The sequence below is a fragment of the Xenia sp. Carnegie-2017 genome, unplaced genomic scaffold (genome assembly GCF_021976095.1).
Source record: "Xenia sp. Carnegie-2017 unplaced genomic scaffold, XeniaSp_v1 HiC_scaffold_14, whole genome shotgun sequence".
Lineage (NCBI taxonomy): Eukaryota > Metazoa > Cnidaria > Anthozoa > Malacalcyonacea > Xeniidae > Xenia > Xenia sp. Carnegie-2017.
In genome coordinates, this window is record NW_025813447.1 from 7,816,048 (window position 1) to 7,842,793 (window position 26,746).

General features: G+C 35.5%; 1 protein-coding gene across 2 annotated transcripts in view; it reads left to right on the plus strand.

Annotated features, from left to right (window-relative positions):
• Positions 1 to 26,746, plus strand: part of LOC124435005 (stabilin-2-like) — a 59,284-nt gene that overhangs the window by 1,258 nt on the left and 31,280 nt on the right. For both annotated transcript variants that reach the window (XM_046984957.1, XM_046984958.1), the window contains exons 2-28: positions 628 to 719; positions 1,639 to 1,708; positions 3,371 to 3,475; positions 4,298 to 4,411; positions 6,944 to 7,069; positions 7,631 to 7,704; positions 9,375 to 9,508; positions 10,467 to 10,527; positions 11,566 to 11,733; positions 12,909 to 13,058; positions 13,476 to 13,616; positions 14,453 to 14,515; positions 15,098 to 15,217; positions 16,089 to 16,139; positions 16,217 to 16,297; positions 17,115 to 17,261; positions 18,509 to 18,574; positions 19,711 to 19,797; positions 19,895 to 19,981; positions 20,752 to 20,854; positions 22,332 to 22,530; positions 23,538 to 23,634; positions 23,751 to 23,909; positions 24,522 to 24,617; positions 25,557 to 25,652; positions 25,943 to 25,990; positions 26,461 to 26,597. In XM_046984957.1, the coding sequence (XP_046840913.1) occupies positions 628 to 719; positions 1,639 to 1,708; positions 3,371 to 3,475; positions 4,298 to 4,411; positions 6,944 to 7,069; positions 7,631 to 7,704; positions 9,375 to 9,508; positions 10,467 to 10,527; positions 11,566 to 11,733; positions 12,909 to 13,058; positions 13,476 to 13,616; positions 14,453 to 14,515; positions 15,098 to 15,217; positions 16,089 to 16,139; positions 16,217 to 16,297; positions 17,115 to 17,261; positions 18,509 to 18,574; positions 19,711 to 19,797; positions 19,895 to 19,981; positions 20,752 to 20,854; positions 22,332 to 22,530; positions 23,538 to 23,634; positions 23,751 to 23,909; positions 24,522 to 24,617; positions 25,557 to 25,652; positions 25,943 to 25,990; positions 26,461 to 26,597 (2,872 nt within the window). The remainder of the gene's footprint in view (positions 1 to 627; positions 720 to 1,638; positions 1,709 to 3,370; positions 3,476 to 4,297; positions 4,412 to 6,943; positions 7,070 to 7,630; positions 7,705 to 9,374; positions 9,509 to 10,466; positions 10,528 to 11,565; positions 11,734 to 12,908; positions 13,059 to 13,475; positions 13,617 to 14,452; positions 14,516 to 15,097; positions 15,218 to 16,088; positions 16,140 to 16,216; positions 16,298 to 17,114; positions 17,262 to 18,508; positions 18,575 to 19,710; positions 19,798 to 19,894; positions 19,982 to 20,751; positions 20,855 to 22,331; positions 22,531 to 23,537; positions 23,635 to 23,750; positions 23,910 to 24,521; positions 24,618 to 25,556; positions 25,653 to 25,942; positions 25,991 to 26,460; positions 26,598 to 26,746) is intronic.

Sequence of the window (26,746 nt, forward strand, 5' to 3'; positions counted from 1 at the left end):
TCAGATGCTCACTATTTCTATCAAGTGTGAATTTTTAAAAGCCTGCTTATAAAACAATCCAGGACAACCTGAGAAAGACTTCATATAAATATTATACTGTCAACTTAACCTTTATTTACCCTCTGGGATTTACCATCTGACAGCTAAAGTAGGGTGGCCGCTTGATACAGGTCTTATAGAAAATCATTATCATGGGTTAAACGTAACATTGTTGTAACTCACTATATAATAGGCTAGAAAATATTTCATTACACATAAAAAGTAGCAAATGGAAAACTTTATTTAAATCGCATTTAAATCAGAATTTGTACTGTCAAAAAATAGTCATGAATGTTTGTTTTTTGTTGTCTTTTCCTCAAACAGAAAAACACTGACAACATCCTGAATAAAGATTTAATTTTATATTCTATTATATGCAATTGCTACTTTGCCTGACTTAGTGAAAGAATTCAGCATCCTAAATATTGAACTTTATATAACTTGATTCAAACTCCACAAAAATTTCATGTTGGTTGCTTATAGATGCTTATATATGCTTTCAAGCTCAAAGATAATAATAGTGTTTCATCATAATGTAAGTAAAATGGAGCAATGTGTAACTCGCATCATTGTATTTATAATTTGTAGAATGTCCTGGTTTGGAGTCTGGAAAACCTGCTTGCTTCGGAAACGGTCAATGTGCAGATCTGGATTATGGAAATGGAACATGTACTTGTAATGTACGTTTCTCACTATTTCTTGGCAGTAAAATGTCAAAATACTTTTAATAGTTAATTCAAAGTAGCAATAGAATCAGTGGTGTTGCCAGGTTGTTCAAACTGGGGGGGGGACAATGCAAGCGGCATTGGGTTATGACTTCAATCAGGGTTTAGGGGCACACCCCTCTTAAAAATGTGTTCTCTAAAATGCTATTTCTCACAGGCAGAATTTGTACATAAACTAAAAAGTCACAAGTTTTTAAAAAAGTAGCTTACTGTTAGATGTGTCTTCAAGTGAATTCAAGTCAATCTTATAAATATATATAATAAGGTTGCAGTTTCTTATATTTACTTTGCTATGTACCTGTTTGCTGGAAGTAACTATTTTTACAGCTGTTTGAAATTTGATTTTTGTCACCCCTTCATCATTTCTCAACATATTTAGAAAAATTTCAAAATGGGTCTTTTCTACAACTCGGAGGGGGGCCCACCCCTCAGTTCGGAATAGTGCAGTAAGAACTGTTTTACAGTGTTGTGATCAGTGACGTAGCCAGATCGCAACTTTTTATTCTATTCAAATTTTTTGGTTTTTCCTATTTGTTATAACAACAAATTTCTAACAAATAATGCTGAGCATGAAAATTTTTATAGCCCGACGAAATTTGCGGGCTGTCAACGCCACTGATCACGTGCTTAAGGTGTAGCGCTTCAGTCTGTGCTTTTGCGCTTTGTAAGCACTTCATATTTTCACAATTGACCTGCCATTCACCTACCATGCCAGGAATATTTTGAGAATATTTCTTTTGGCAAAGTATATGTGTGCCCAGAGGCTACGTTCAGAAATATTCATGCACACAATGGAGATTGTACACTTTTCATTTATAATGTTCGATTTTTGAATTGTTTATTTAACCTTCTTCATTTTCAATCTGTTTTTTAGCCCGGTTTTGAAGGATATGCATGCGAACTTTGTTCTAATACAAGTAGATATGGCGAGAAATGTGCTAAAGGTATTTTATTTTTATACGTCGTCATTGATTTTTTATCTTTGAAAGTCCTAAGAAAATAAATTACGAAATAAATTAACTGTGCTTTGAAGTTTCGGTTGCACTCGTCGATTGTCGTAACGCAATTGCGGTGTGTAGTCCCCGGATGAGTTCAAGATGGTTTTGTAAGGAGGTACTCTAGTCAGAGGCGTAACTAGAACGTTAATTGGGTGTATATTCATATATTCAGTTGTGCCCTACTGATTTCTTTTAAAATTCAAATTACTCTCAAGAGAAATAAGTAGGGCACAAAGGAATATATGAATATGCACTCCCAATTAACGTTCTAGTTACGCCACTGACTCTAGTTTGGATTGGATTTTTGGGTGGCTACTTGTTGTTATACATTTTTTGTTAAGTTTAAAATTCTCTCACTTTATTATGATTTGGAGTTTTTTGACAGCGTGCATACCTGCGTACCCTTTTCATTAATCCATTCCCGGAGTGATGACATGCATTGCTAGTTGTAGAATTAACAGTTTGACCAGATCGATTCAGCGGTTTTGATCAAACTTTAACCCTAGTTTTAGTTAGCTAAAATTTTACTAGATTTTGATTTTTTTTACTGTCCTCCTCCCCAAACATTTCACGAAACGCGTACTTTGTTTTTTTGAAACCTAAAAGCACATGGTGCATATAACTAATTTTACGTATTACCCTCGTAATTTTGATTGCAACTTACTTATTGGTTACGTATACATTTTCGACGAATTTCGCGATAAAAAGTTAGCGAATTTTCTCTAAGTGCGAAAAACTCACGAATTCTTGAAGTTTGTAAAAATTTACCAATCTTGCTCGAAATGTGTTTTGCTATTTTTTTTAATAATTGTCGAAATTTTACAAAAAGGAGGAAGGTACTGAATATGGTCACCCTGTGTGGATATTGCTATCATTGATATGTTGTACTAATGACTGGTTGGAATTGCGATCTTCGTTACCAGATCCTCTATACAGTGCCGACCGACATAAATTGGCCCCTGCGTGTAGCCCCAGCTAAATAAACTGCATTGTGTGATGACCTGAAGTGGTTCTCACATAACTGTTTACGTATATCAAGCTGGCTATAGCAAGAATTATGGCTAGAAAGAAGCGATACGATTTGTCCATAACCTAACTAATTTAAATACATCCTATATCTACATTATTTATGCATACATGTAGTTACAGTTGTAGTCACCCTAACAAATTCATTTTTTACCAATACTAGTTAAGTAAGCTCAAGTATTATCAATTCTCTAGAGAGTAACCAAATTAAAAATACCTTTAATTTAGCGGTATGTAAAACCCCTCGGTAATCCATGTTTTGTTGCCGCAATATTTCAAAATGCCTGGTAGTTACCGAAAGAGTTGTTATTTCCAATGTTCACTCGGTTTAAGCCGACTTTCTGAAGAAAATATCCTGAAGCAGTAGCATTTTAGATATTGTTTATGCCAATCTTGATCGTTCAACCTTTATTCCTGGTTTTTAAAATCAGTCAACGAATTTTCATGTTATTGACTTCAATGTCCTTGTAAGTTGTGACCTCTTCACTTACTTGGATCTGACGGAATGAGCTGAGTATTTTATCTATCTGGCAGAATTATTGAAACGGAGTTCACTTCAAGTACATTTCTCTTTATATGTAGAGTGTACATGCAAACACGGTCGTTGCGACAGTGGAGTTTTAGGCAATGGTACTTGTATTCCATTAACTTGCGACCTTGGTTATCATGGAGTGAATTGCGATCAATGTAAGTCTATTTGATAAAAACGTATTATCTCAATCCATGGCGTGTTTTTTACGTTTTGGTTTCAGCAAACAGTTTCATTCGTTTGTGTTGCTTTTGAAAAGCTCACGTTCGAAATTGTGTTTTTTAAAGAATTTTAATACTGTTTTTATGAACACGAAAAAGACCCATAATTCAAACACATTGTCGAATTTATCACATTGACTTGTTTTATGTCACTCGTTCGCTTGGTAGACATGCGACCGACGTCTTGAAAAACCCCTTCAAATTAATGTCTTAGACTTTGATGCATTCTTATGCATCCATGTCTTTCATCCATTTGGTCATCGTTAGAAGTATAGGTTAATTTTATTTTTCATCGTGTGATTTTCGTGCTCTTTGAAGAAACGTTGTAGACAAATACCATTGTAAATGCGACAGCCCTTAAAAAGAATTGTTCTAAAGCACTATAAATAATGTTGTGCTCATCAGTTTTTGTAGCAGACCTAGCTCCTCGTGAAAAATATACCACGTTTTTAATTTAAGCTTTAATAATACGGTACTTAACTGTTCTTTAATTACTTTTCCATTCACAATGGTGTCTACAAGGGATCATTAAAGTACTTTTTTGCAAAGTTTATATTTTTTTGATTGTCTCTTGTCTTCTTACGTACAACGATAGCAGTTGAATTTCACCCGAGAACGTCTTTCATATGACGTTTTGCCATTCTATGATAACTGGCATTGTTGATTTTAAGTTGAGCGTAAAAATCTTTGTTTTTCCAAATCACGTAAGTTGTTTGCAAAGAGCTCATTGGTAAACAATGTTTTTTCTGTCGTTTAAAGTCGAACCCAAGTGCAACAAAAGTTGTCATAACTACTCGCATTGTTTTGTCAATGGGGAATCCAAGGATTGCAAATGTAATCCTGGCTATACTGGCGATGGTCTACAGTGCGAAGGTAAAGAACTGCTTCAAATAATCGGCTATTCATAACGTAAAGCTATTTCGGGGAAGAAAGAACCTCCAAAATTTGTGGGTTTTGTTGTGTTATGCTTTGCGCGGAGTGAAATGCTTGCAAAGTTGGCTAAATGTGAGTTTTCTTTATGCTCAGAAACGTCTGCAATCTTTTCACGCAAGAATAATTAGCATATATTTTACAAAGCATGCTCAATTGGCAGTTATTTTACGAAGCATGCTCAATTGGTAATTATTTTTAAAGCATGCTCAATTGGCAGATATTTTACAAAGCATGCACAATTGTCAGATATTTTATAAAGCATGCTCAATTGGCAGATATTTTACAAAGCATGCACAATTGTCAGATATTTTATAAAGCATGCTCAATTGGTAATTATTTTATAAAGCATGCTCAATTGGCAATTATTTTACAAAGCATGCACAATTTTGTCAGATATTTTATAAAGCATGCTCAATTGGCAGATATTTTACAAAGCATGCACAATTGTCAGATATTTTATAAAGCATGCTCAATTGGCAGATATTTTAAAGCATGCACAATTGTCAGATATTTTATAAAGCATGCACAATTGGTAGTTATTTTACAAAGCATGCACAATTGTAGTTATTTTATAAAGCATGCAAAAGTGTCAGATATTTTATAAAGCATGCACAATTGGCATATTGTTTACAAAGCATGCACAATTGGTAGTTATTTTATAAAGCATGCAAAAGTGTCAGATATTTTATAAAGCATGCACAATTGGCATATAGTTTACAAAGCATGCACAATTTTGTCAGCTATTTTATAAAGCATGCTCAATTGGCAGATATTTTACAAAGCATGCACAATTGTCAGATATTTTATAAAGCATGCTCAATTGGCAGATATTTTACAAAGCATGCACAATTGTCAGATATTTTATAAAGCATGCTCAATTGGTAATTATTTTATAAAGCATGCTCAATTGGCAAATATTTTACAAAGCATGCACAATTGTCAGATATTTTATAAAGCATGCACAATTGTCAGATATTTTATAAAGCATGCTCAATTGGCAGATATTTTACAAAGCATGCACAATTGTCAGATATTTTATAAAGCATTCTCAATTGGTAATTATTTTATAAAGCATGCTCAATTGGCAATTATTTTACAAAGCATGCACAATTTTGTCAAATATTTTATAAAGCATGCTCAATTGGCAGATATTTTACAAAGCATGCACAATTGTCAGATATTTTATAAAGCATGCTCAATTGGCAGATATTTTACAAAGCATGCACAATTGTCAGATATTTTATAAAGCATGCACAATTGGTAGTTATTTTACAAAGCATGCACAATTGGTAGTTCTTTTATAAAGCATGCAAAAGTGTCAGATATTTTATAAAGCATGCACAATTGGCATATAGTTTACAAAGCATGCACAATTGGTAGTTATTTTATAAAGCATGCAAAAGTGTCAGATATTTTATAAAGCATGCACAATTGGCATATAGTTTACAAAGCATGCACAATTGGCAGATAGTTCATAAAGCATACACAATTCGCAATCATTTTGTAAAGCATTCACTATTGGCAAATATTTTACAAAGCATACACAATTGGCAATTATTTGCAATTTGCGATGCACAATTGGTAGTTATTTTAAAAAACATGCTCAATTGGTAGTTATTTTACAAAACATGCTCAATTGGTAGTTATTTTTCAAAGCATGCTCAATTAGTAGATATTTTACAAAGTGATCACCATTGGCAGTTATTTTATATAGCATGCACAATTGGCAGATATTTTATAAAGCATGCACAATTGGCATATAGTTTACAAAGCATGCACAATTGGTAGTTATTTTATAAAGCATGCAAAAGTGTCAGATATTTTATAAAGCATGCACAATTGGCATATAGTTTACAAAGCATGCACAATTGGCAGATAGTTCATAAAGCATACACAATTCGCAATCATTTTGTAAAGCATTCACTATTGGCAAATATTTTACAAAGCATACACAATTGGCAATTATTTGCAATTTGCGATGCACAATTGGTAGTTATTTTAAAAAACATGCTCAATTGGTAGTTATTTTACAAAACATGCTCAATTGGTAGTTATTTTTCAAAGCATGCTCAATTAGTAGATATTTTACAAAGTGATCACCATTGGCAGTTATTTTATATAGCATGCACAATTGGCAGATATTTTATAAAGCATGCACAATTGGCAAATATTTTACAGCCCGTGCACAATTGGCAGATATTTTTCTACTCGTGCACAGTTTCAATTTTGCAATGTTTCACAATGTTTATCCAATACCAAACAATAAATCTACGAAACTTTAATGAAGCCAAGGATGCTCTTATTAAACTGTCGTGATGGAGGTGGCTTTGCTCCACAAATTAGCTGTAGTTTTGTTAGTCATAAATTTAATAAATTGTTTCATATTTGTTTGTCAATAATGCACATTTCGGTGGCAAATTAACGTTTTGATTGAACCAATCTGTCGCAAACGTGATATATTTAATATTTCAGAAATTGATCCTTGCGCCCAACCGAACGTCAGTTGCCCCCTTAATGCAGTATGCAGTAAAACAGGCCCAGGTCGCTACAAGTGCAAATGCGCACTGGGATTTACTGGAGACGGTGTTGTATGCACGGGTAAGTTGAATCATGCAAATTCCCGTACGGAAGTTATAAAACGAAAGCATAAACTTGTGTTATTTTTACATACCAAGTAAACGTAACTCTTTTTATTGCACAAAATAAACAATGATCGTTGTACGATTATATAATTGTAGTAATTTCTCCCTTATTTTTTGATTTGGTCAAATTAAAATGCATTTTATTTCGTACTGTTATGAAACAAGACAGACTTAAGATTAAAGTTATTGATATAGCATAAAGACAAAATCCTGGTAAAATATCGACTTTATAATCGAAACTTATTGTCCTGACAACATAGAGATCTGTCGAGCACGCTTTTAAATAGTTGGTCGGACAATGACATTGGAATAAAGTGGAGATTTTACCAGAAATTTGTCATCTTGTTAACGTTGATAGCTTTCAGATCTCCTTTGGAGTTTGCTACGTTTTTGTCTAATTAAAGTGTCTACTGGAAACGAAATATTCCCCAGCTTGTGATTGTAAAGTTGTTGCCTCACGTACGTGGAAAAGCTATTTGACATCAAATGATTTTTGTGTGTATTTTTTTACGTGTAGCTATTGATCCTTGTCAAATCAGCATGGGAAATTGTTCGAAAAATACACAATGTAATTATTTGGCACCTGGAAAGGTAAGTATCTTGTGAGACTTATAATTATCACCTATTGGTTGAGACCGAGGGAAACAGCGTGTTTTGTTTGCCAAAGACCGCAACATAACGATCATCATTACTGTTATTATTATTATCAAATATGTTACAAAATTGAATAGCACTACTAATTCAAATTGCGCGTTACAAAGCTTAAAGTAAATTTAAAGTAAAGTTAAATACTATCAGAATATTATGCATTTGCAAAAATTCCACTAAAAATTGAGATAAGTAATAAAAAAGACATTTATTTGTCTTGGCTCTTGAGTAAGCCAAATATTACGTTGATTGCATACACAATTTGTAAAACGGCTAGTTTGACAATTAAAACGCGTGTTTAGCGTACGTGATAATCCCGACTTTTTATTCCCTCTGTATACAACGGTTGTACCCATTGACTACATAGAAACTGCAAATTTCTAAATCAGAGGCCATTTCCTCCGACTCGCGAATGAAATGAAGAAGATTCGGAAGAGTTTCTAAGTGAAAACTGATTTTACTTGAAGGCTAAGAATTTGCTTACTTTGAGATTAGGGCAAAACATATAATGTAGCTTCTAGGACACACCTTCAAAGTACAGTCATTTCTACATTTGTAAAGAACTGAGATTTATGTAGTGATAACAAACAATTCAAGGTGTAAAGTTGTGTGTTTTGGGCTTTACATAAGGACGTGTAAGCCAATTCAAACGATCTTATCATTGAGTGCAGTATGTATATAAGAGCTGTTTTAAAAGAAAAGCGCAGCAATCGATGGCATCAATTGAAATACGACTCCATTTTAGTTAGATAGGGATATTTGTCTGGTAATTTTTGGGAATATACGTATGAAAGAACAACCCAACGAACGACAAGGTGCAGTTTACAAAACAAACTGCTCCGATTGCCACGCCTCCTATATCGGGGAAACTGGCAGGAACTTAAACATAAGACTTAATGAACACAAACGAGCTAGAAAGAAACAGGACAAAACCAATCACATTGCCGAACATCACCGACTGACAAAACACAACATTGATTGGGACTCGACAAAATGTATTACTTACAGCACTGACTAAAGACAATGGCTTACATTGGAAAGTTAGTGTACCAACTTAGAAAAAAACCCACTCAACAGATCACAACACTTAACGGCATCTTACAAACGACTCATTACCAACACAAACAAACAAGCATTTAACACATTACTTTAGACTAATCCACGACATCAATACACAATTAAAACCCACTCACCCACACATTTTCTGTACACACAATACGATGACGTAAGAAACAGATAACAAATACGGCTAACCTGACGTTTACTCCTCACTTGACTCTGAAGATGACAACCGCTAAGGTTGTCGAAACGTCCGTCTACATCAATACCAACAGTCCTCAGGACTCTACTAACCTGGACGATGTACATCTACAAACATGTAACGATACTCCCTGGTTCAAACCATTTACTTTAACTCCTCCAACTCCGTATCCCCTCAAAACTTCGCTACTTCTGCGAGAAAAAGTGAATAATCTTGATGAATCGACATTTACATAGCACGACTAAATCTGTAAGCTGGGTACGACACTGGTTTGTGTACCTACGAATGATTCAAGTGTGAAAAGAAAAAGAAGGCGACGTCACTAATTACTTTTTTCTTTTTCTTTTGTCAGTCAAACTGTTCCTGTTTGCCGGGATATGGAAATTACATTGTGCAAGCTGGTTGTGATATCATCAATGAATGTGACTTGAACGACTGTCGAACTTTTGGTGCGGAATGTTTTATGTCAGCTCCTGGTGTCAAAGAGTAAGAACGACCATGTTTAGTTGAATTTATGCCGAATAATTCATCATTCTAAAACTATAAACGCTCAGGTCTGTAAGTCTTGGAGGTGGGGGGCTCAATCCCCCAAATTAGGAGTTCTTTGTTTTTGGGAAAAACTTTGCAACTTGTCGTGCAAGAAAGTGAAACATTACTTACGAACTTCGTAGGAAAATCTTTTAAAAAAGCGATTTTACTTGTTAAATACCACGCCCTTTGTCGGGAAAATTAACCACCCACCTTCATGATTATATCCGAGTCATCCCCACCCCCGTGTAAATGCTTCAAGAAGAAGTGTATAGAAAGTGGCCTTTCAAACAGCTGTCTACAAGGTTGATTTTTTAGGCTTACTGAAAGGATTGTGAATTCTTGCTGTAATATGTGACTGAAGAAAAATTAATTTCTAAATCAAAACCGCATATCTTTTGTATTCAAAGCTAAACATCTTGAGAATACATTTTAACGACGTATTTAATTCTAAATATTTTCATCTTATTGGTAATATTATCCGTAGTTTAGACCAAAAACCATGACCAGCCGACAATTTAAAAAAATATAGTAAAAAACAAGACATCTTGAGATTACAAAATGTGAATCAAAACAAGATGGGAAGCGAACTGTTAATTTTCGACTTTATTTCAAAGTCATCCTCAGACAGAATGTTTTGATTCATATTTTGTAATCTCAAGATGTTTTTTGGAATTTTTTTGCTATATTATCCGTAGTGCTTCATTCCTGTGTGTTTCGTTGATTGAGGACAATTATGAAACTATTTTTGATGATAAGGAGTCAATATCAGTAATATTATTAATGTTGACATAGTAAGGTAGCTGGGGAAACTCGTTTGGATGAAACACGAACAGATACAGAAATAAAATGAGTTTTGCTTATAGTGAAACTTGAGGAAATTGTGTTGTATAACATGGCTTTTGAAAATTTGAAGGTGCCGTTGTAAAAATGGTTATGTTGGGAACGGAACAGTTTGTTATGGATCGATTTTAGAGGTACGTATCTTGTTTGGCAGGCAGTAGCACCGGCATGGTTTGTTTATGGAGTCACACCACGCCTCCCCCGAAAAATGACGATTGCAAGGACCGCGGAAGATTGATAATTGAGGGGATACTATTCATATGTTCCACATCAATTTCTGTTGAAGTCTCTTGTAATTTTAATTTATAAATTTATAACACACAAATGTTAAAATAAGGACCTTCCACTTATCAATTTCCTGCGGTGCCCTGTATTACACGCTGGGATTTTTCTTAGTTCTGCAAGTGGAGACTGGTTTTCCGTGTGAAGTCACCAGTGCTTTATTTGTGGTCATTTGCTGAAAGCATGGATCAAAAAGGACTCAAAATAGTGCTTGTTTTTTGTATTTTCTAAATTGATACAAAGCAGAAGGTCGTCAATGATTATTGAATCGACGAAAAAAACATAAATACACATTTGAAGAAAACGATCGATTTGTGTCCAGCACGCATTGTGACGTATCTCTATGTAGCACTTGCGCCACAGTATAGAAACAAACAGAAGTCCCACTCTATAGAATTTTTTTGTGTAGCGCATATCTTATTACGTATGCGATTACCATAGTGGCAGCCGGTCAATTGCTTTTTTAGCCAATAGGAGCGCTGAGATGGCAAGCCGCCGCAAGTAATCTAATTAAATATACAGCACCTAGTTGTACAGTGGAGTGAGACTACTCTATGTTTCTATACTGTGCTTGCGCTGATTTGAAATAAATAGGTTTTTCATTAAATACGTATTAAAAGGAGAAACTAATTTCAATACTATGCGGATCATAGAATGCATGTATGAATATTGGCCCCTTCAGTAGTCGAAGCTAGCTAGCACTGCATCATTTTCTAAGCCAGGAAATCGGCTACCTAAGACTGCTTTGCATCGTCATTGAAGAATGATCGGTTACTGAAGACCAGCTACGCCACTGATGACAGTATCTTAAAATTGGCTTGTTTAAGATAAAGATTAACGTGATATTTTATTTATTATAAAGATTAACGTGATATTTTATTATATTTCAGAAAGTTATAGATTTACATGCGACAGGCCCTTACAAGAACAAATTAAGAAATATCCAGACCATCATCAAACATCATGCAGACTTGACGCTGGCCTTCGCCAAACGAGGGCCCTTCACCGTTTTCCTTCCAACAGACGATGGACTGAACAAGGCATTTACTAGTCGGGATGTAAGCTAAGTTGAAGAATACCTCCTTGTTTTCTCATTTGTGTACGAGCATAAGTGAACAATTGCGAAACAGTTTCCGTGTTTGGATTTCCCGATCCAAACACGCGAGATTGAAGGGATTAAGAAAGTTAATCCGCAAGATTAAGAAAACCGTAATTTTCAGGTATGTTGAAAATTCTCACGACAGCATACCGACGACAGCCATTTCAATTTCCGTGTTTGGATGGCCCATTCCAAACACGGGCATCGACCAATCAGAGCACACGTTTTGCTTTTGTTATATTATAAAGAGAATTACCCGTCAGTGCATTACTCTGGGCTTATTTTAGCTACAGAACATACGTATCTACGTTGCAGCGAAGTGGGCTTCTAAAGAATCGCTCAAGAACCTTATGCAATTTTTCTTCGTTAGCGTATTTTGTTATAAACAATACCTGCTGAGATAGAAAAAGATGATAAGACGAACAATTTTCATTTTCCTACATGACAGTGACGGCATCATTTATTTTCTGTCAAGCTCTCATATTACGTTTTCTATCTACATGCATGTATAAAAACCAAAGTATGACCACCTCCTTGTATCAGTTTTAAGACGTTTTACAATGTTGAAACTTTGATTTTTCGTTTGTATTTAATGCATACAACAGGCAAATTAGTACTCTGTTGTGCACCTCACCCACACACACTTTTATTTGTGCTTTCTGGTTCGATGTTATGCACTAATCAAAGAGTCTTCAACAAAAAGTAAACGACGTTACTTAAGTTGCATGTTCTCGATCAAAACAAAATGTAATCAATTTCTCGACTTTTATTTTATACTAAAGTATCTATGACATGTGTCAACATTATCATTCTATTTCATTATCAAACTTATTAATTTTGTTTCCATCGGAATCAAAATATGTGGACAGATACAAGCATCTGCGTAGCTATGCTGGAACTCTTCTAAACCGTCAGAAATTAAACATGTGAGGTGATACAAGCATCTGCATAGCTCTGCTTGAGCTCGTGTAAACCCACAGCAATTCTTGATTCTTCAACCAGTTCGCTTATATTGTTAAGCACATTTTATAAGATATTATGCTCGGTGTATCTGCGAGTAGACTATCGGGTCACTTGCTGCGTTAAATTTATACGCAGGCGACTAAACACACTTTCTTCTGTTCAAACGTTTAGCTTTACGCCATAATTGGGGACTCACAGATGGTGCATGATTTAGTCATGGCACACTCTGCTGCTGCGTTTTTACCATCGAGCTTGCTACAACAAAATGGCCAACTGACCACTTTAAAGGGATTTCAGGCCATGGTGTCGGTGGCCAAGGATGTAAGTTCGCCATTCAGTTTTCTCAATTCGTATTTTGCATCTAAAGAATTAGATAGATACATTCCATTTGGGTAGATGCAAATCGTTTAGGTAAGTGCAGTCCTGTGAAGGTCTGTCACCTTAGAGTAGGTGTAGTGAGATGACTCTGAAGAAGAATTTCACCGCGAAAATTATTGAAACGTCAATCAACACAAACACCATCAATCCTTCTCAGGACTGCACTAACCTGGACGATCCACATCTACAAACATGCAACGACACTCTCGTGTTCAAACTGTTCACTTTAAAGATACATTCGTCCATGACATTCAATGCAGTAAACTTTAAACCGTTGCGATGACGCAATTAGATTTTTACAAATTGTTTTCTTTAACTTTTGCTATTTAATGGGTGGCAAGTGATATGATTCTTTTGCAGAGGCGTTTGTCTTATCAGCTGAATAATCGCTCAGAAAAGCCCAATATATTGTCGCCGGATATTTTTGCTTCAAATGGTGTCATCCACGTGATCGATGGTGTCGCATGGAAACCAGACTTGACCAAAACTTCACGAACGTCGGTATGTTCTATAACTTCTATCAGATAAAATGACCAGTGTTGTGCGCAGGTGAAAAAATAAAATAAAGCGTCAGGATTTTTTATCCTCGACTAAATTGTTTACAGATAACATATTTATTGAACAAAGCTGCAGAAGAGCATTATTTCCTTCGTCACCGAAGTTTTTTCGTCTATCGACCTGCAACTGATTTCCAATGCAACTGATTTCAGAAAATGTTTGCGTGCTGCCTGAATAGTGCTTGTCCACCGGTTTCTATTTTTGAGTGTTTCACAAATCTCCTAAAATAAATTTAAGCCAAGTTGTCACCATAATTGTCGTGAAAATGTTAAATTGTTAATTCAAAGTTTTCAATGTTTCATTTTCGTGAAAAAAATGTGACCATGTTTGTAGGTCACTGATCTTATATACATATTGAAAACCTACAACGAGAATTAAGCCCAAAATGTTCCCTGTTAATTTTTGCATTATAATGGTGATGCGTATATGCACAGTGTAGTACTAGAATATACAGTAGGTCCACTCTCAAGGTGAGACAACGACGCTATATTGAAAGTTATCGAAAAGCAAAACTCCCAATCAAAAATAAGTCGAAAGAAAGTTAAAAAACCAATATAAACCAATCCTAGGGAGAATTTTAAAACTGATTGGTGCTGTTTACGTTTACTTCAATACGTTGAAGGCGACCGACACAAATTTGCTTTGTCGAAAGTGAAATTATGTATTTTGCTAGTATATAGACACGACATGAAGCAAATGAAAAAGCTAATTGCAATTTCTTTTAACTCATGGGTATTTGCTTTTTTTACTGATAATATATCATATTACTATTTTTTAAGAAAACCCTTTGGCAGATGATCAGCGATCTACCAGAAGCTCAAACATTCAAAGAGCTTGTCGAGGTAACGGCCGAGATTTACTTAAAACGACCGACAACATATTGTTGATGTCTTTCACTCGGCCGAATAATTTGAACTGGAAATAAAAAAATAAAATACTTTACCAGTGCCTAAACAAGGTCAAACAAAAATGTACATAGCAGAGCACGTGATAATTTTCCTATTGAAAGGGGTCTCTGTGAAAGAATAATATTCTGTATGCTATTTTATTTCATTTACGCTAAGAGCACTTTCTCTTTTTTTCCAATCTTCGGTATGAATAATGTATGCTTTCTTAAAGTAAATGGTTTGAACCATTAACAACAACAAAAACAGTCCTTCTCAGGACTATACCAACCTGGACGATCTACATTTACAAACGTGTATTCTTTCTTAATGATTTCAATTATTACAAATTTTCTCTGCTACAAAAAGTTATTTATTTGTTACGAAGAGAAGGAAGAAGAATGTTTCGAGCCTCGCTTAGTGAGTGTGATTGTAAGCGAATATTTACAATACAGGCGTTACTTGTACCACGTCACCTGACTTATCCAATGTGTCAAAGCCTTTTCCCCAATTGATTGTTTTTTGTTGTTTTGTTTTCAGATAGCACGTATGACGTCTGTCTTTCAAACCTCTTCGAATGGTTCGACAGTGATTGCCCCGGTGAACGAAGCGTTCGAACGTTTGGACAACGAAACCATGTCATACCTACAATCACCCACAGTAGGCTTTTCGATCATTTATTTTTATTGAATGCGATTCATTCACGAGTCTGTACACTGCGAGTGGACAGTTAGTCGATAAAAGTCTGCGATTTAAAACACTATGTACCAAAACACTTTGCGATTCGGCACCAATGTTTCTTTTTATCTGTACTGGAACCATACAGTGGCGTAGCAAACTCGATAGTTTTTTTAGAGATGAAGGCAATTCACATGTGCGTTGTCTGCCGTATTAGGTTCCTTTGAAATCCATTGTTTTCTACGGATTGAAATATGGCTAGATAAATTTCTGTCCCCCTCGATCAACGACTTCGATACGCCACTGACAAAAACGACAATTTCAACAGAATTGTATTCTTTTCGAGACAAACCATTTACAATGTACAGTGCAATGGCATATGTACAACGTAAATTGATTAAAGTGAATATTTTGTTAAAACCCGTATCAAACCTTTTACTTTATGCAAATAACATCACTATGAGACCACATAATATTTTTTTAGCTTTCGGAAAAGTCAGTTTTCGTCGACAGTTTCTGTGAAATTCTTATCCAATACGAAAGTATATTTCCGTAATCATCAACCAATCTATTTATTTATTTTGCTTGTGAATAAAACGTTGATGTCTTGTCCAGAATTCTAAAATGTCATTCAGCAATGTGATACTGATGTCATAGTGAGGATATTAGTAAAGTGAACAAACATCTGTAGAAAGAGGCGAACTTACACATTTGACTGATGAAAATGCTTTTAAATGTTTTTTTTAAGCAATCGGAAAACTGCGTTGCAAAATAGCGTGTCATAAACACTGATGTCACCCCTTAGGTGAATCTTTGTATCACTCACTTCTAAAGGAATTTTTCTTTCAAACAGGGCCGTGTGAAACTCGAGGCTATTATAAAAAATCATGTCTTCCCTTCAAAGGTAGAGCACGGTCAACTTTTAATTTGGCTTGACTTTTATACATATATTTATCTAAAACGTGTTTCTATTTGTGTTAGTTTGGTGTTATCGATATTTCTCGACTGTCTTCTCTGACTTCGCTTGCACCAGAGACGGTTTCTGTGACGGTTAATGAAAAGGTATTTTAGCTACTCAGAAATGATTATCTAGTGTGTCAATATTTATCAATCTATAAACGGTATCTTGCATGGCTTCATATTGCTAATTATGGATTAATTTGTGATGTCATCCGTTTGGCAGCTGCGTATTTATCCCGTGTTTGGGAATATCCACGGTTGACGATTTAATGTGGTGGGAAAAGAAACTGAAGCGATCATGCTTTTAGGCTTTTAGCTAGTTTGCTATGCATGTGATTCAACACACTTCCATCCACTAAAGAAAATTTTCCAAAGTGGAAGGGTCATCCCAAATATTTCTTTTTGGAGAAAACGTTTATGAGAACGTCAGTCCGCCTGTGTTAAAGTTTTCGTTAGCTGCGTAGCATTTCATCAGAGATACTTCACGGTGTAAATTAACACCGTATTTCCTCTATTTTGCCCCCGGCTTCATTTTACCTCTTCCCTCCCCCCCTTCTCATCGTCCCCCACTTGAATAGTCGCTTGCTTTGTGTCAAAATTTATGACAAAATTATAGTCACGTGTTACAGTTTTTTAAAAAATCCATTTGTGCTCTCACTTGAATGGAGTTACGTGAATTAGTAAGCGTTAGTAAATTTGCGTGAAAAGCTATATAATCCCTCACTTGAAAGTTCTAAACTAATACCCTCACAGGGGGCTAAACAAAGGAAATATGGTACTTGATACTAGGCTTTAATGGAAATCTCCAATTAGACATCTGGTCCCTGGATAGATATCGTTATTGCTTTTGATCAAAATGCATCAACATTGGGTGGGTTTGACTTGTGTTTATTCACCTGCAAGGTTTTTGATTTTAAAGGGATCGGTGATTCTGGGCAACGTTTCAAGGCTCATAAACAGCAACAACATAGCGTCAGATGGCTATCTTCATCTCGCCGATAACGTATTACTGCCACTGTTTGTTCTTCCGATCATTCAAAAGTTTTGTGATAATAGGACTAAATTAGTAAGTATAGCTATATAGCATAAAACAAGGACTGAATTTTAAATGTTGAGAGAAGTGATACTGTCTTAATTTTTTTTCGCTTTTCCGATCATTCCAGCGAGGAAATGCGAGAAGGTGATTTTATTCAATGTGGAGACCATGATAATTACAACAATATTTCGTACCTAGCGCTCACGCATAAAATTTTGTAACTGCATGTGAGTGAGCATTAAAAAGACGGGAGAAACTTTTTCCTATTGAAAGGGGTCTTTCTGAAAGAATAATATTCTGTATACTATGTTATTTCATTTACGTTAAGAGCACTTTCTCTTTTCTTCCGATCTTCGGTATGAATAATGTATTCTTTCTTAGTGGTTTCAATTATTACAAATTTTCTCTGCTACAAAAAGTTATTTGTTTGTTACGAAGAGAAGAGACTCAATTTAGGAAGCTCTTTTAATGAATTGTCGACATTAAACTACAAAAATGATCCATGAAATACCGATCCGATCTCGGGGGATACTCCCAAAATAAATCCTGTACAACAAAAAAAACGGGAAATTTCCAACTTCAATAGGAAGAATGTATGCTTCATGGTAAATTTGTTTTTAATTTCTGTTTCTATTCATTGGAGACAAAGCTCGAACAAAATCGTAAGAACGTCAAATCTTGCTTCTAAAATGAAATCGACATCAGACTCGACATTATCTTGTTCATTTCTTTAGAAGTCTTTCGTTTTTTCAGTGAGTGAACAGAGAAAAGTTTCTATTGCAGGAATAAACATGTAGTTAGCTCACAGCGTAACGATTGTAGGTGGTTTGTAAAATGACGGCGACCTCTGCCATGTTGGTTGAAATTTAAAACGTCGACGAGAAAAATTCTTTGTCGAATTCAACCAACATGGCGGCCGTGACGTAACAACCAACCAACCTATTCAGTCGGACAACTTTGCTATGCAATTCTGTGCTGTATTTTATATATATTACTGGCTGCGGTTAGCCATTTCATCATGTTTGATGGTCAAAAAAGGCAAACGACCGGATGTCACTTCGGTAATCATATGCATAATAAGATATAAAATTGTCAATGGACTGGCATTTCTGTATATTTCGTGTTCTGTGGTTGTAAGTGAAAGAGCTTTTTCGTCTTTCCAAAGTAAATTATAAATTCACGACCACAAGAGCGACGGAAGTTATTAATCGATCTTCGTTTCCATCCCCTCCCCCCTGATTCAAAATTTGACAAAATTCTTGTGTATTGTTGTATAGGGTCCATGTCGGGATTGTGGTTTGACAGCGCTTTATCCACGATGTCCCAACGAATATGTTCCCACGGTAAGCTAATTTATGAGCAATGGTTGTTTATAAATTGACCATTATTAAGTAACCATTATGTGTGGTTGATTTAACCAATTATGAATAACCAAAATAAAATGTTTAAAACAATCATAAAAATTTAGTTTTCTCGGGTGCATTCAAGTAACCAAAATTTTTTTGTTATTTTAATCAGTTAGTTTTTACAATATAAAGCCATTGCCAGCCGATGATTTCATAAAATATGAAAGGAGATAAAAGAAAGGACAAAATAAGATATAACGATATTTCAAATTACAAATTCATCGTCAGACAGATTTTTTTATTAAATTCGAAATATCACTATATCTTATTTTCACGGATATTTTTGACAGATGTTTGTAATAAATTCGAAATAACACTATAGTCTATTTTGTCCTTTCTTTTATCTGAAATACTGAGTTAAAGATGAAAATTATCTTCGGACTTTGTTTCGTTTTATAGCTTATATTTATACACTGCTAAAATTCATGAATGCGTTGTTGTTGTTCACCAAAAACTTTTACAGACATTCGTTTCGATCGTCTGAGGATTTTCACAACCTAGCTGAATTATTTTAAGTGTTCTTACTTTTTGAAGTCGTTCATTGTTTTAAACATGAAATTTAGTTCACAGTAAAAATTTTTTTCCACGACAGTACCCAGTCCCCGAACAGTGCATGAAACCAGCTATAGTTTTGGAAGATGGATCAACACGAGCTACACTGATTAGTTTCAAAAATGTTCCCCGCAGGCGGGTGAACGGAATCTAGGAAGTATTGACATTTCACCATAGCTTTATGTAAGACAGGAATGTTGAGAACGAATCATTTTCCTCGCATGCTTCGTCAACATTTCACGAGCAACTATAGTTTTTGCTTTTGATAAAAAAAAGATGGCGGAACAAAAGAATGTGTAAAAGTATAGTTTTCCTGACACTTACGTATTAATTTTGAATGCACTAGACTGTTCATATTGGCATCCCTGATCCATGATTTTAAATTTTCCATGTCGTGACCCTCCATATTGATAGCTTCTTAGTAAAATATTTTAGATCTTTTATTTAAGATATTTTAGATATCCTCATGTATCTTAGGAAAGAGTTTAAGTTGTTACTGATACCTAATATTCTTACAACAGGGAGAAACTCGGACGTGTTCTTACTACAGAAATACTGGGTTCAGTGATGCAAAAAATTCTGGTTGTAGAGCTGTATGTAAACCTAAGGTATGTGTATATCCATGGGGAAATGCCAATTTTCTCGATTTATGTAAATGGTACGTTGTTGAAGTTGCGTAAGACGTGTTAATTTTACGGATTATAGAGAAGGAAGTGCTGTGAAGGTTTTTATGGGAGTGACTGTCTTCCCTGTCCGGGTCCTATCGGCAATCCATGTTTTGGAAACGGAAAGGTAAGTGATCAATAGATTTAACCAGAGGTGTAGTGAAGTCTATGTTTGTTTTTTTGGGGGGGGGGGTGGGCAAAGCGTCAAATTTACCTTCAAGGTGGGCGTGGTATGGTCTTGGTTTGGGAGTAGTTATATAAAATGTATTGAAATTTAGAGAAAATTTACCGATAGATGAACAAATTTTTCCGACAGAACAATAGGGGTCTGGAACCCCCTTGATCCCCACGTTCGCTACGCCCCTGCTTTACCATTCGAATGCAAACTGCGTTCGCTATAGTTAGTATACTGCATGCTTGGAGATTTTATGTGCACAGAGCGTACAAAAGAACCAAACTCTGTGCGAATATCATTAATGTATTGTGCTCCGTTTTGCGGCGTTCATTTTGTTTACAATACATAAAAACATAGAACAGAAATGTTTGGAATTGAATTGCTTGTTTTCTGGGCCGTAGAAGCTACTTTTTTTGTTCCGCTAGCTATTAGTTTTACGCTCATTTAATTGTAATGTATATAACTAGTTACAAGGATAAGTTGCACTACCAAATTGTAACTCTTTACCGTTACAAATTACTTTGTAATGTTTTACTACTTTTAATTCACAATATATTCCTTACGTAGGATGATAAAGTATAGCAGTATAAATGCGGAACACTCTCTTTGAAAACAATCGCGACGTTTGTTTTTCAACTAGTATAGTTGTACATGCTAATGATTGTCGTGGGTGTTAATGAAGTTTTTTTAACTTGGTTATTTTGCTCAAATTATGTTTTTAGTGCTCCAGTGAGACTGGTATCTGTAAGTGCAATCTTCGCTTTGCAGGAACTGCTTGCGAGCTTTGCAAAGACAACAGAACGTTTGGATTGGAGTGTAAAAGAAGTAAGTGAATTCTGTACGAAGTCAGGAAATGTTGTAGGTTGACAAGTTTGACTCAATATTTTAAAACAGATAAGTACGAAAATGGTGTGCTTTCCTTGTAAAAAACAACGAAAACTCGTTCCAGACCCCTGGTATTATAGGCTTCAACACAATAAATATAATTTTGAAAACGTACAAAAATTACACACACAACAGTTTATGAAACCAACTTCTGCATGTAAAAAAGTTGTACGCTAGCTCTATTAAGTTTGTTTTTGGTTTTAATCCTGCCCCGGTTCCCTATGGTGATGGTCATTGGTTGTTCTTCTTGACATTCCAGCCCCTGGTAGTATATTTGACTCACAGCTACATAAGAATTATTGTAAGAGCCGAATTTGTGCTTGTCAATTGCCCAGAAGAGGGTATTTGCTTAAGTATAAATATCCATAACCTCGCTATTTCTAAAAAGAACTGCTGAAAAGCAAAATTGAGATGATTAAATGGCGCGATGCAATTCGGCCGAATTCTCGTTATGTGCCTTATTAGGTGAAAAATCAAAGCAGAAGAATAGAGACTTTGTATTCGTGAAAAATTTAAAGATTGTTTTAAAAAGAGCAAATACCATGGTAAATGGTCAAAATAATACGGTAACGATATTCACTTGGTGTCTTTCAGCTGTAAAAAAAGTTCTTTTAGTATTCTCTTAGAATTGTTGGGTTAGCGTTCTGGTTTCAAACAGTTCTTTTAAGAGCTCTTACTTTATTATTTTGACTATTCACTATGGTAGCTATTTGCTCTTTTTCAGGCAGAAGAACTACTGAAATGAAAACGAACGTTACTAGTGTCATTTAGTTTTGGTTGAAAACAGTTTTTATAACTACCGATATCATTGCCATTTATTATTGCAAATTCTCTCTTCAAAGCAGTATTTGATTTACTTGCCACAAACCAAGTATTTCTTAATTTATTGAGACAAGACTAGAGCCAAGTAGTGGAACAAAGTCATGAAATCAAGTTGTTTCATCAAAATTGGTTTTTAATGTTTCATCAAATGTTTGAAACAGCTTATGTAAAAAAAGTGAAGCGTACTTTAACAGGCAAATGTGCATTTGTGGAGTAATGAAAGAATACCCTGCCACGTAACTGCAGGCCCGACCATAACCCCGAACGTTTTCCTAATCATAATCTAGCACGATTGATTTTGGGAGTCTTTTTTATTTTAAACAGAACTCGCCTCGTGCATCTGCTTCGTCTTTGCCATATTTTAGTACTCTCGTTTGGCTCATCATTGTGTCATTTCTAAACTTATAAATACAATGATTTATGCATAAAAAACGATACACAAATATCGGGACGTTTCAATCAAACGTTTGTCTTATGCCTTCGATTAGATTTTTTGTGAAAGGGCGATTAGAATTCATCAAAAATGAAAATTTTTGTCATCATTCTCGAAAATTTTTGATCTTCGAAAATTTTCAATCTTTTTATTTATTTGTAGATTGCTCTTGTGTTCATGGCACCTGCGACAACGGCCCTAAGGGCAACGGTTTTTGTGTTCCCGGTACTTGTAAAAGAAGGTACAGCGGAAAGGACTGTGGGCTTGTCCTTAAACCTTGCTATCGTGCATCTAGTCGCCGTCTTAAGTTTTCTTTGTGTCATGCGCATGGACGATGCTACCTTCAGAATTCTAAGCCGACGTAAGATTTTAAGAGTTATTTTTTACATTTTCTGTTGTCACTGCTGTTGTCAAAAAGTTTAACCTATTTAACATCATACTCGTTATCACAAAATCCTTTACTATACAGCATAACCTACATTTTTAAAGTTGTATCTCACTCATTGAACTAAAATACATGGAGCGCTACCTGAAGCAAATAATTAAAGCCAAATCTTATACCCAGACACGCGAGATTACACACAGACACGAGTGTGTAATGTTTCCAGATTGTGAAAATTAAGAGACTACACACGCGTGTCTGGGTGTAAAATTTGGCTTCAAGAATTTATCAGACTTTTCTATTACAGGTAGCGTTCCGTGTATTTTAGTTCAATGGTCTCACCTAATGCCATAGCCTTGCAACAGTCTCATACATAATTAATTACACTATAGTATCGTTATTTATATAATGAATAACAAATTATATTATGCGAAGATATCTCGAGGTGGAGGAAATTGAATTTCAAATCGAGAGCCAATTATTAAAGTATTTCCGTTTTGATTGGTCGATACCTGTGAATAATTCCTGATATTTTTTATTATGACGCCCTATCTACAAGTAATAGTTTCTACAATTGTTTACGCCATTAAAAACCGGTTTTGAAAAATCACAAAACATAGCGAGGTTTGTCACAGTTTCTAAAAATGATATGCAAAAGCTTTTGAATAAAAGCTAGCTTCGAGCATATTTACAAGATTTTTAAACAAGAACTTGAGTAGTCCGTCTGACAAGGACAAATTAGCGGAGGTTTTGAAAATTCTTTACATTGATAAGTTTTAATAATATTTCAGCTAATTATGGTGAATAATTAAACAATTATTGAATTCGGCTTTCGTATGATAACAGAAATTATTCAGACCTCGCTCAATGTTTTCAGCTTCGCTTCCCCAGATAACATTGACCTCGGTCTGAATAGTTCTTGATATCATGCTCAACCTCATCCGATAATTGTTGATTAATAAATGTCCATTTCTACTCTTCGATAGCTGTGTATGCTTGCCTGGATACCGGAAAGTCGGCAGCTCAAGTTGTTACGAAATAAATCCATGTCTGAGAAAGGATAGAGGCGGGTGTCATCAAAATGTAAGAGAAAATAATTTTAGCTTATTCCGCGAGCATTAACTGTAGCGTAATTGTTGTATTCTTTCATTTGCTTGAAGTAATGTTGGCATTGACTATGAAATATTCGTCGCCTTTAGGCAATCTGTAGGAAAACGAGACCTGGCCAAAACACGTGTACCTGTAATGTCGGGTGGACTGGTGACGGCTTTTATTGCGTACCAATCAATTACTGCATAATGCCATCGAGGGGTCATTGTCATGGCAACGCCAAATGTACGTTCACCGGCCCAGCACAGGTTGGATCATTTGCCTATTTTGGTAAACTCTATGTTCTATAATCAAACGGAGTAACGTAGTCGGTCCGAATTTTGTGCTATCTAAATTTGAGGGCCACGTAGCGATTGATTTCTTTAGAAATATATTGTTTTGTAGTCAGTGAACAGCAAAGTATTAGCATAGCATGAGTAAATGATGCAGGGACGCCGGAACTGGGGGGCTTGGAGGCTGAAATCCCTCACTTTTTGCAATTGCAAAACAAAAGAGATATTATACTGAAGACATTATAGTAGAATTGAAGACCCCGCAGCTCATATGTTGCTCCGCCGACCCTGTGATTGGCCAATGATTTAGAACCCTAGGTTATTCTTAAGTTTCGAATGACGCTAGCCGTCATCATCAAAGGTGGCAAACATGACGATATGCACCGCTAAATTGTTCTTCTACGTAGATATTGAGTTTCATAAGTGATGGCCTATAGGTTTGGCTTTTGAAATATTTGATAGGATTGGTTTTTAAACTTTTTTTTGACATATTTTTGACTGAATTGACTTTTTGCATTTAAATTCACGAACTCAAATCGAGAAGAAAATGATTCCATCGTCGCTCACACGTCATTTTCGTCTTCACAGGTAAAATGTACATGCAACAGAGGCTATGATGGTGATGGTACGAAGTGTCAGGAAAATAATCCGTGTTTAAGACTCAATGGAAAATGTTCACCGTTGGTAAGGTTTTGCCTGTTTTTGTATGAAATAAAACCCAGTAAATGGTCACGCATTTCTCGGTACGAACAATTGTGCCTTTTTTGATGGCAATTTTATTTTCCAGGGCTAGAAACTCTTTAAAAAAAGTCATCACTGATGCCATCTTTTACGTTCGAATTAACAATCGTATGTAGATGGAACTCGAAAGAACTGTTTTTAAAATTTGAGAACTGATTAGGAAAGTTTCCTTTACAGCAAACTAGTTAAGAAATTGCCCGTGTCTACGTTTAAGGGAACTGGAAGCCACTTGTATCGAAGTTTGTGGAAACTGATTAAGATCCAGCTTGTAGCTAAGTTCGTGGTACTAGTCTAAAATCGCCTGTGTCTAAGTTTGAGGGAACTGGTGACGGCATTTCTTATACCTCTGTTTGATATGATAATTTTGAGGACATAAAATCAATTTTTTTCATAAATGCGCAATACCTCGGGATTATTTTATCATATTACCAATGACTGGGTGTTTCGCGAATTAATTTCTTTAAAAAGTTTCGGAAGATCATGTAATTACTTCTTCCCACAATCTTGGATACATGTACTAACCTGCTTCAAGGCAACTAAATCACCCGAGATGCAACACGAAAGCTTCCATGGCGGCTGTATTTTCAGCTTATTTTGTAATCTTTACAAAATTATTAACTATGGCGCATTTTAAAGAATAAACAGTAAGTTCACTTCGCTGTGCAACTTGTTGCCGTACATTTGGTAGCATTACTGATGCAGTTGCAGCCATCTCAGTGTTCCAATTCGTGATATCGTGCATCTTAATGTTTGTTACTATGGTAACTTTATGCGTAATAAGACGCACAAAAAACAGTGGAGTGGCCTTTCTGTTTATTGTCTACGCTGTTTCCATGTGTTTACAACACGATGTAGCAATTGTTTGTATCAACGTCGTTGTAGGCGACGTGTGTGAAGACCGGACCTGGAGAAAGAAATTGCATTTGCCATCCGGAATATCATGGCGATGGAATTACGTGTCGTCCCACGCTTTCCTTAGTAAGCATTTGTATTTTATTAACTATTTGAGCGATCTGTTAACTTATGCTCGACGAAACCTTTGAGGGTCGTGTTTCTATTAAGCCAAGAACATGGTCAAAAAAAGATGGGAAACATACGTTTTTACGCAATTTGTTTGTTGAGATCTTCGTTTTTTAATAGCCTTTAAATATACGTTAGAATTAGATGTACGCCCGAATGAAAATTACACTTCAGGGAAGCTACCCCTTATGCTGAGACTGTTGTGTATGTACTTTCTCGAGTTATGCTGTTTACCTATTTTACTGTAGAAAGTCAAAAGAGAGGCTAAACTACGGATTATGTCAAAATATATAACGGTAAGTGCACTTTCACATGCAAGATAAACTCACTGGCCTTAAATTATTGTCGAAGCATTAAATAGCAAATTTTTTGGTTGTAAGGCCGGTAAGTCGATACGAGATCATGGGTGGATATAGAGGGAGCAAAGGGATATGGGTTCGCATACAAATTCTTTCTCGAAGCTGAAAACCATGCTGTGAATTCATGTCACATGCGTGATTCGGCGCCTGGCTTTGATTATAGTTTGGTTGATATTTTATTAAGAAGAGGGAGGCATGTTCCTTTATGTAATAATAGATTTTGAAGGAACTTAATGTGGCAGATCGTGTATAATTGAATACCCCTTCCCTCTCTTAATTATCGATCTTCCAACGTTCCCGCTTCGGGGTACGATCTATTTGGCGCATGTCATACTAGTTAGATTTGTCCCTGTTAAATGAAGTCGACGTTTTCTGAAATTGTTACACAAGTTTCTTTGATTTTAAAGAAATATAATCTCCTGCGGTACATGATCCGTAACGAATCTCTAACGTTTTTCCTGCCGTCGGATGATGCCATCAAGAATGCCAATGAAACAGCCCAACGTCTGTTGGATTCATTCTGGAATTTCTTCGTTTTTGGAGGGTAATGATGCGTTTCATTTGAAACGATTTCACATTCGTTGAGCGAAAGCTCGACTGCCCGAATGACGTTAGCAAATTCCGTGCGGCTTTTGTATAAACTGTGGTACGACTTACTGTCATTCTTGAAATGTCTCCTTTAAATTGTACAAT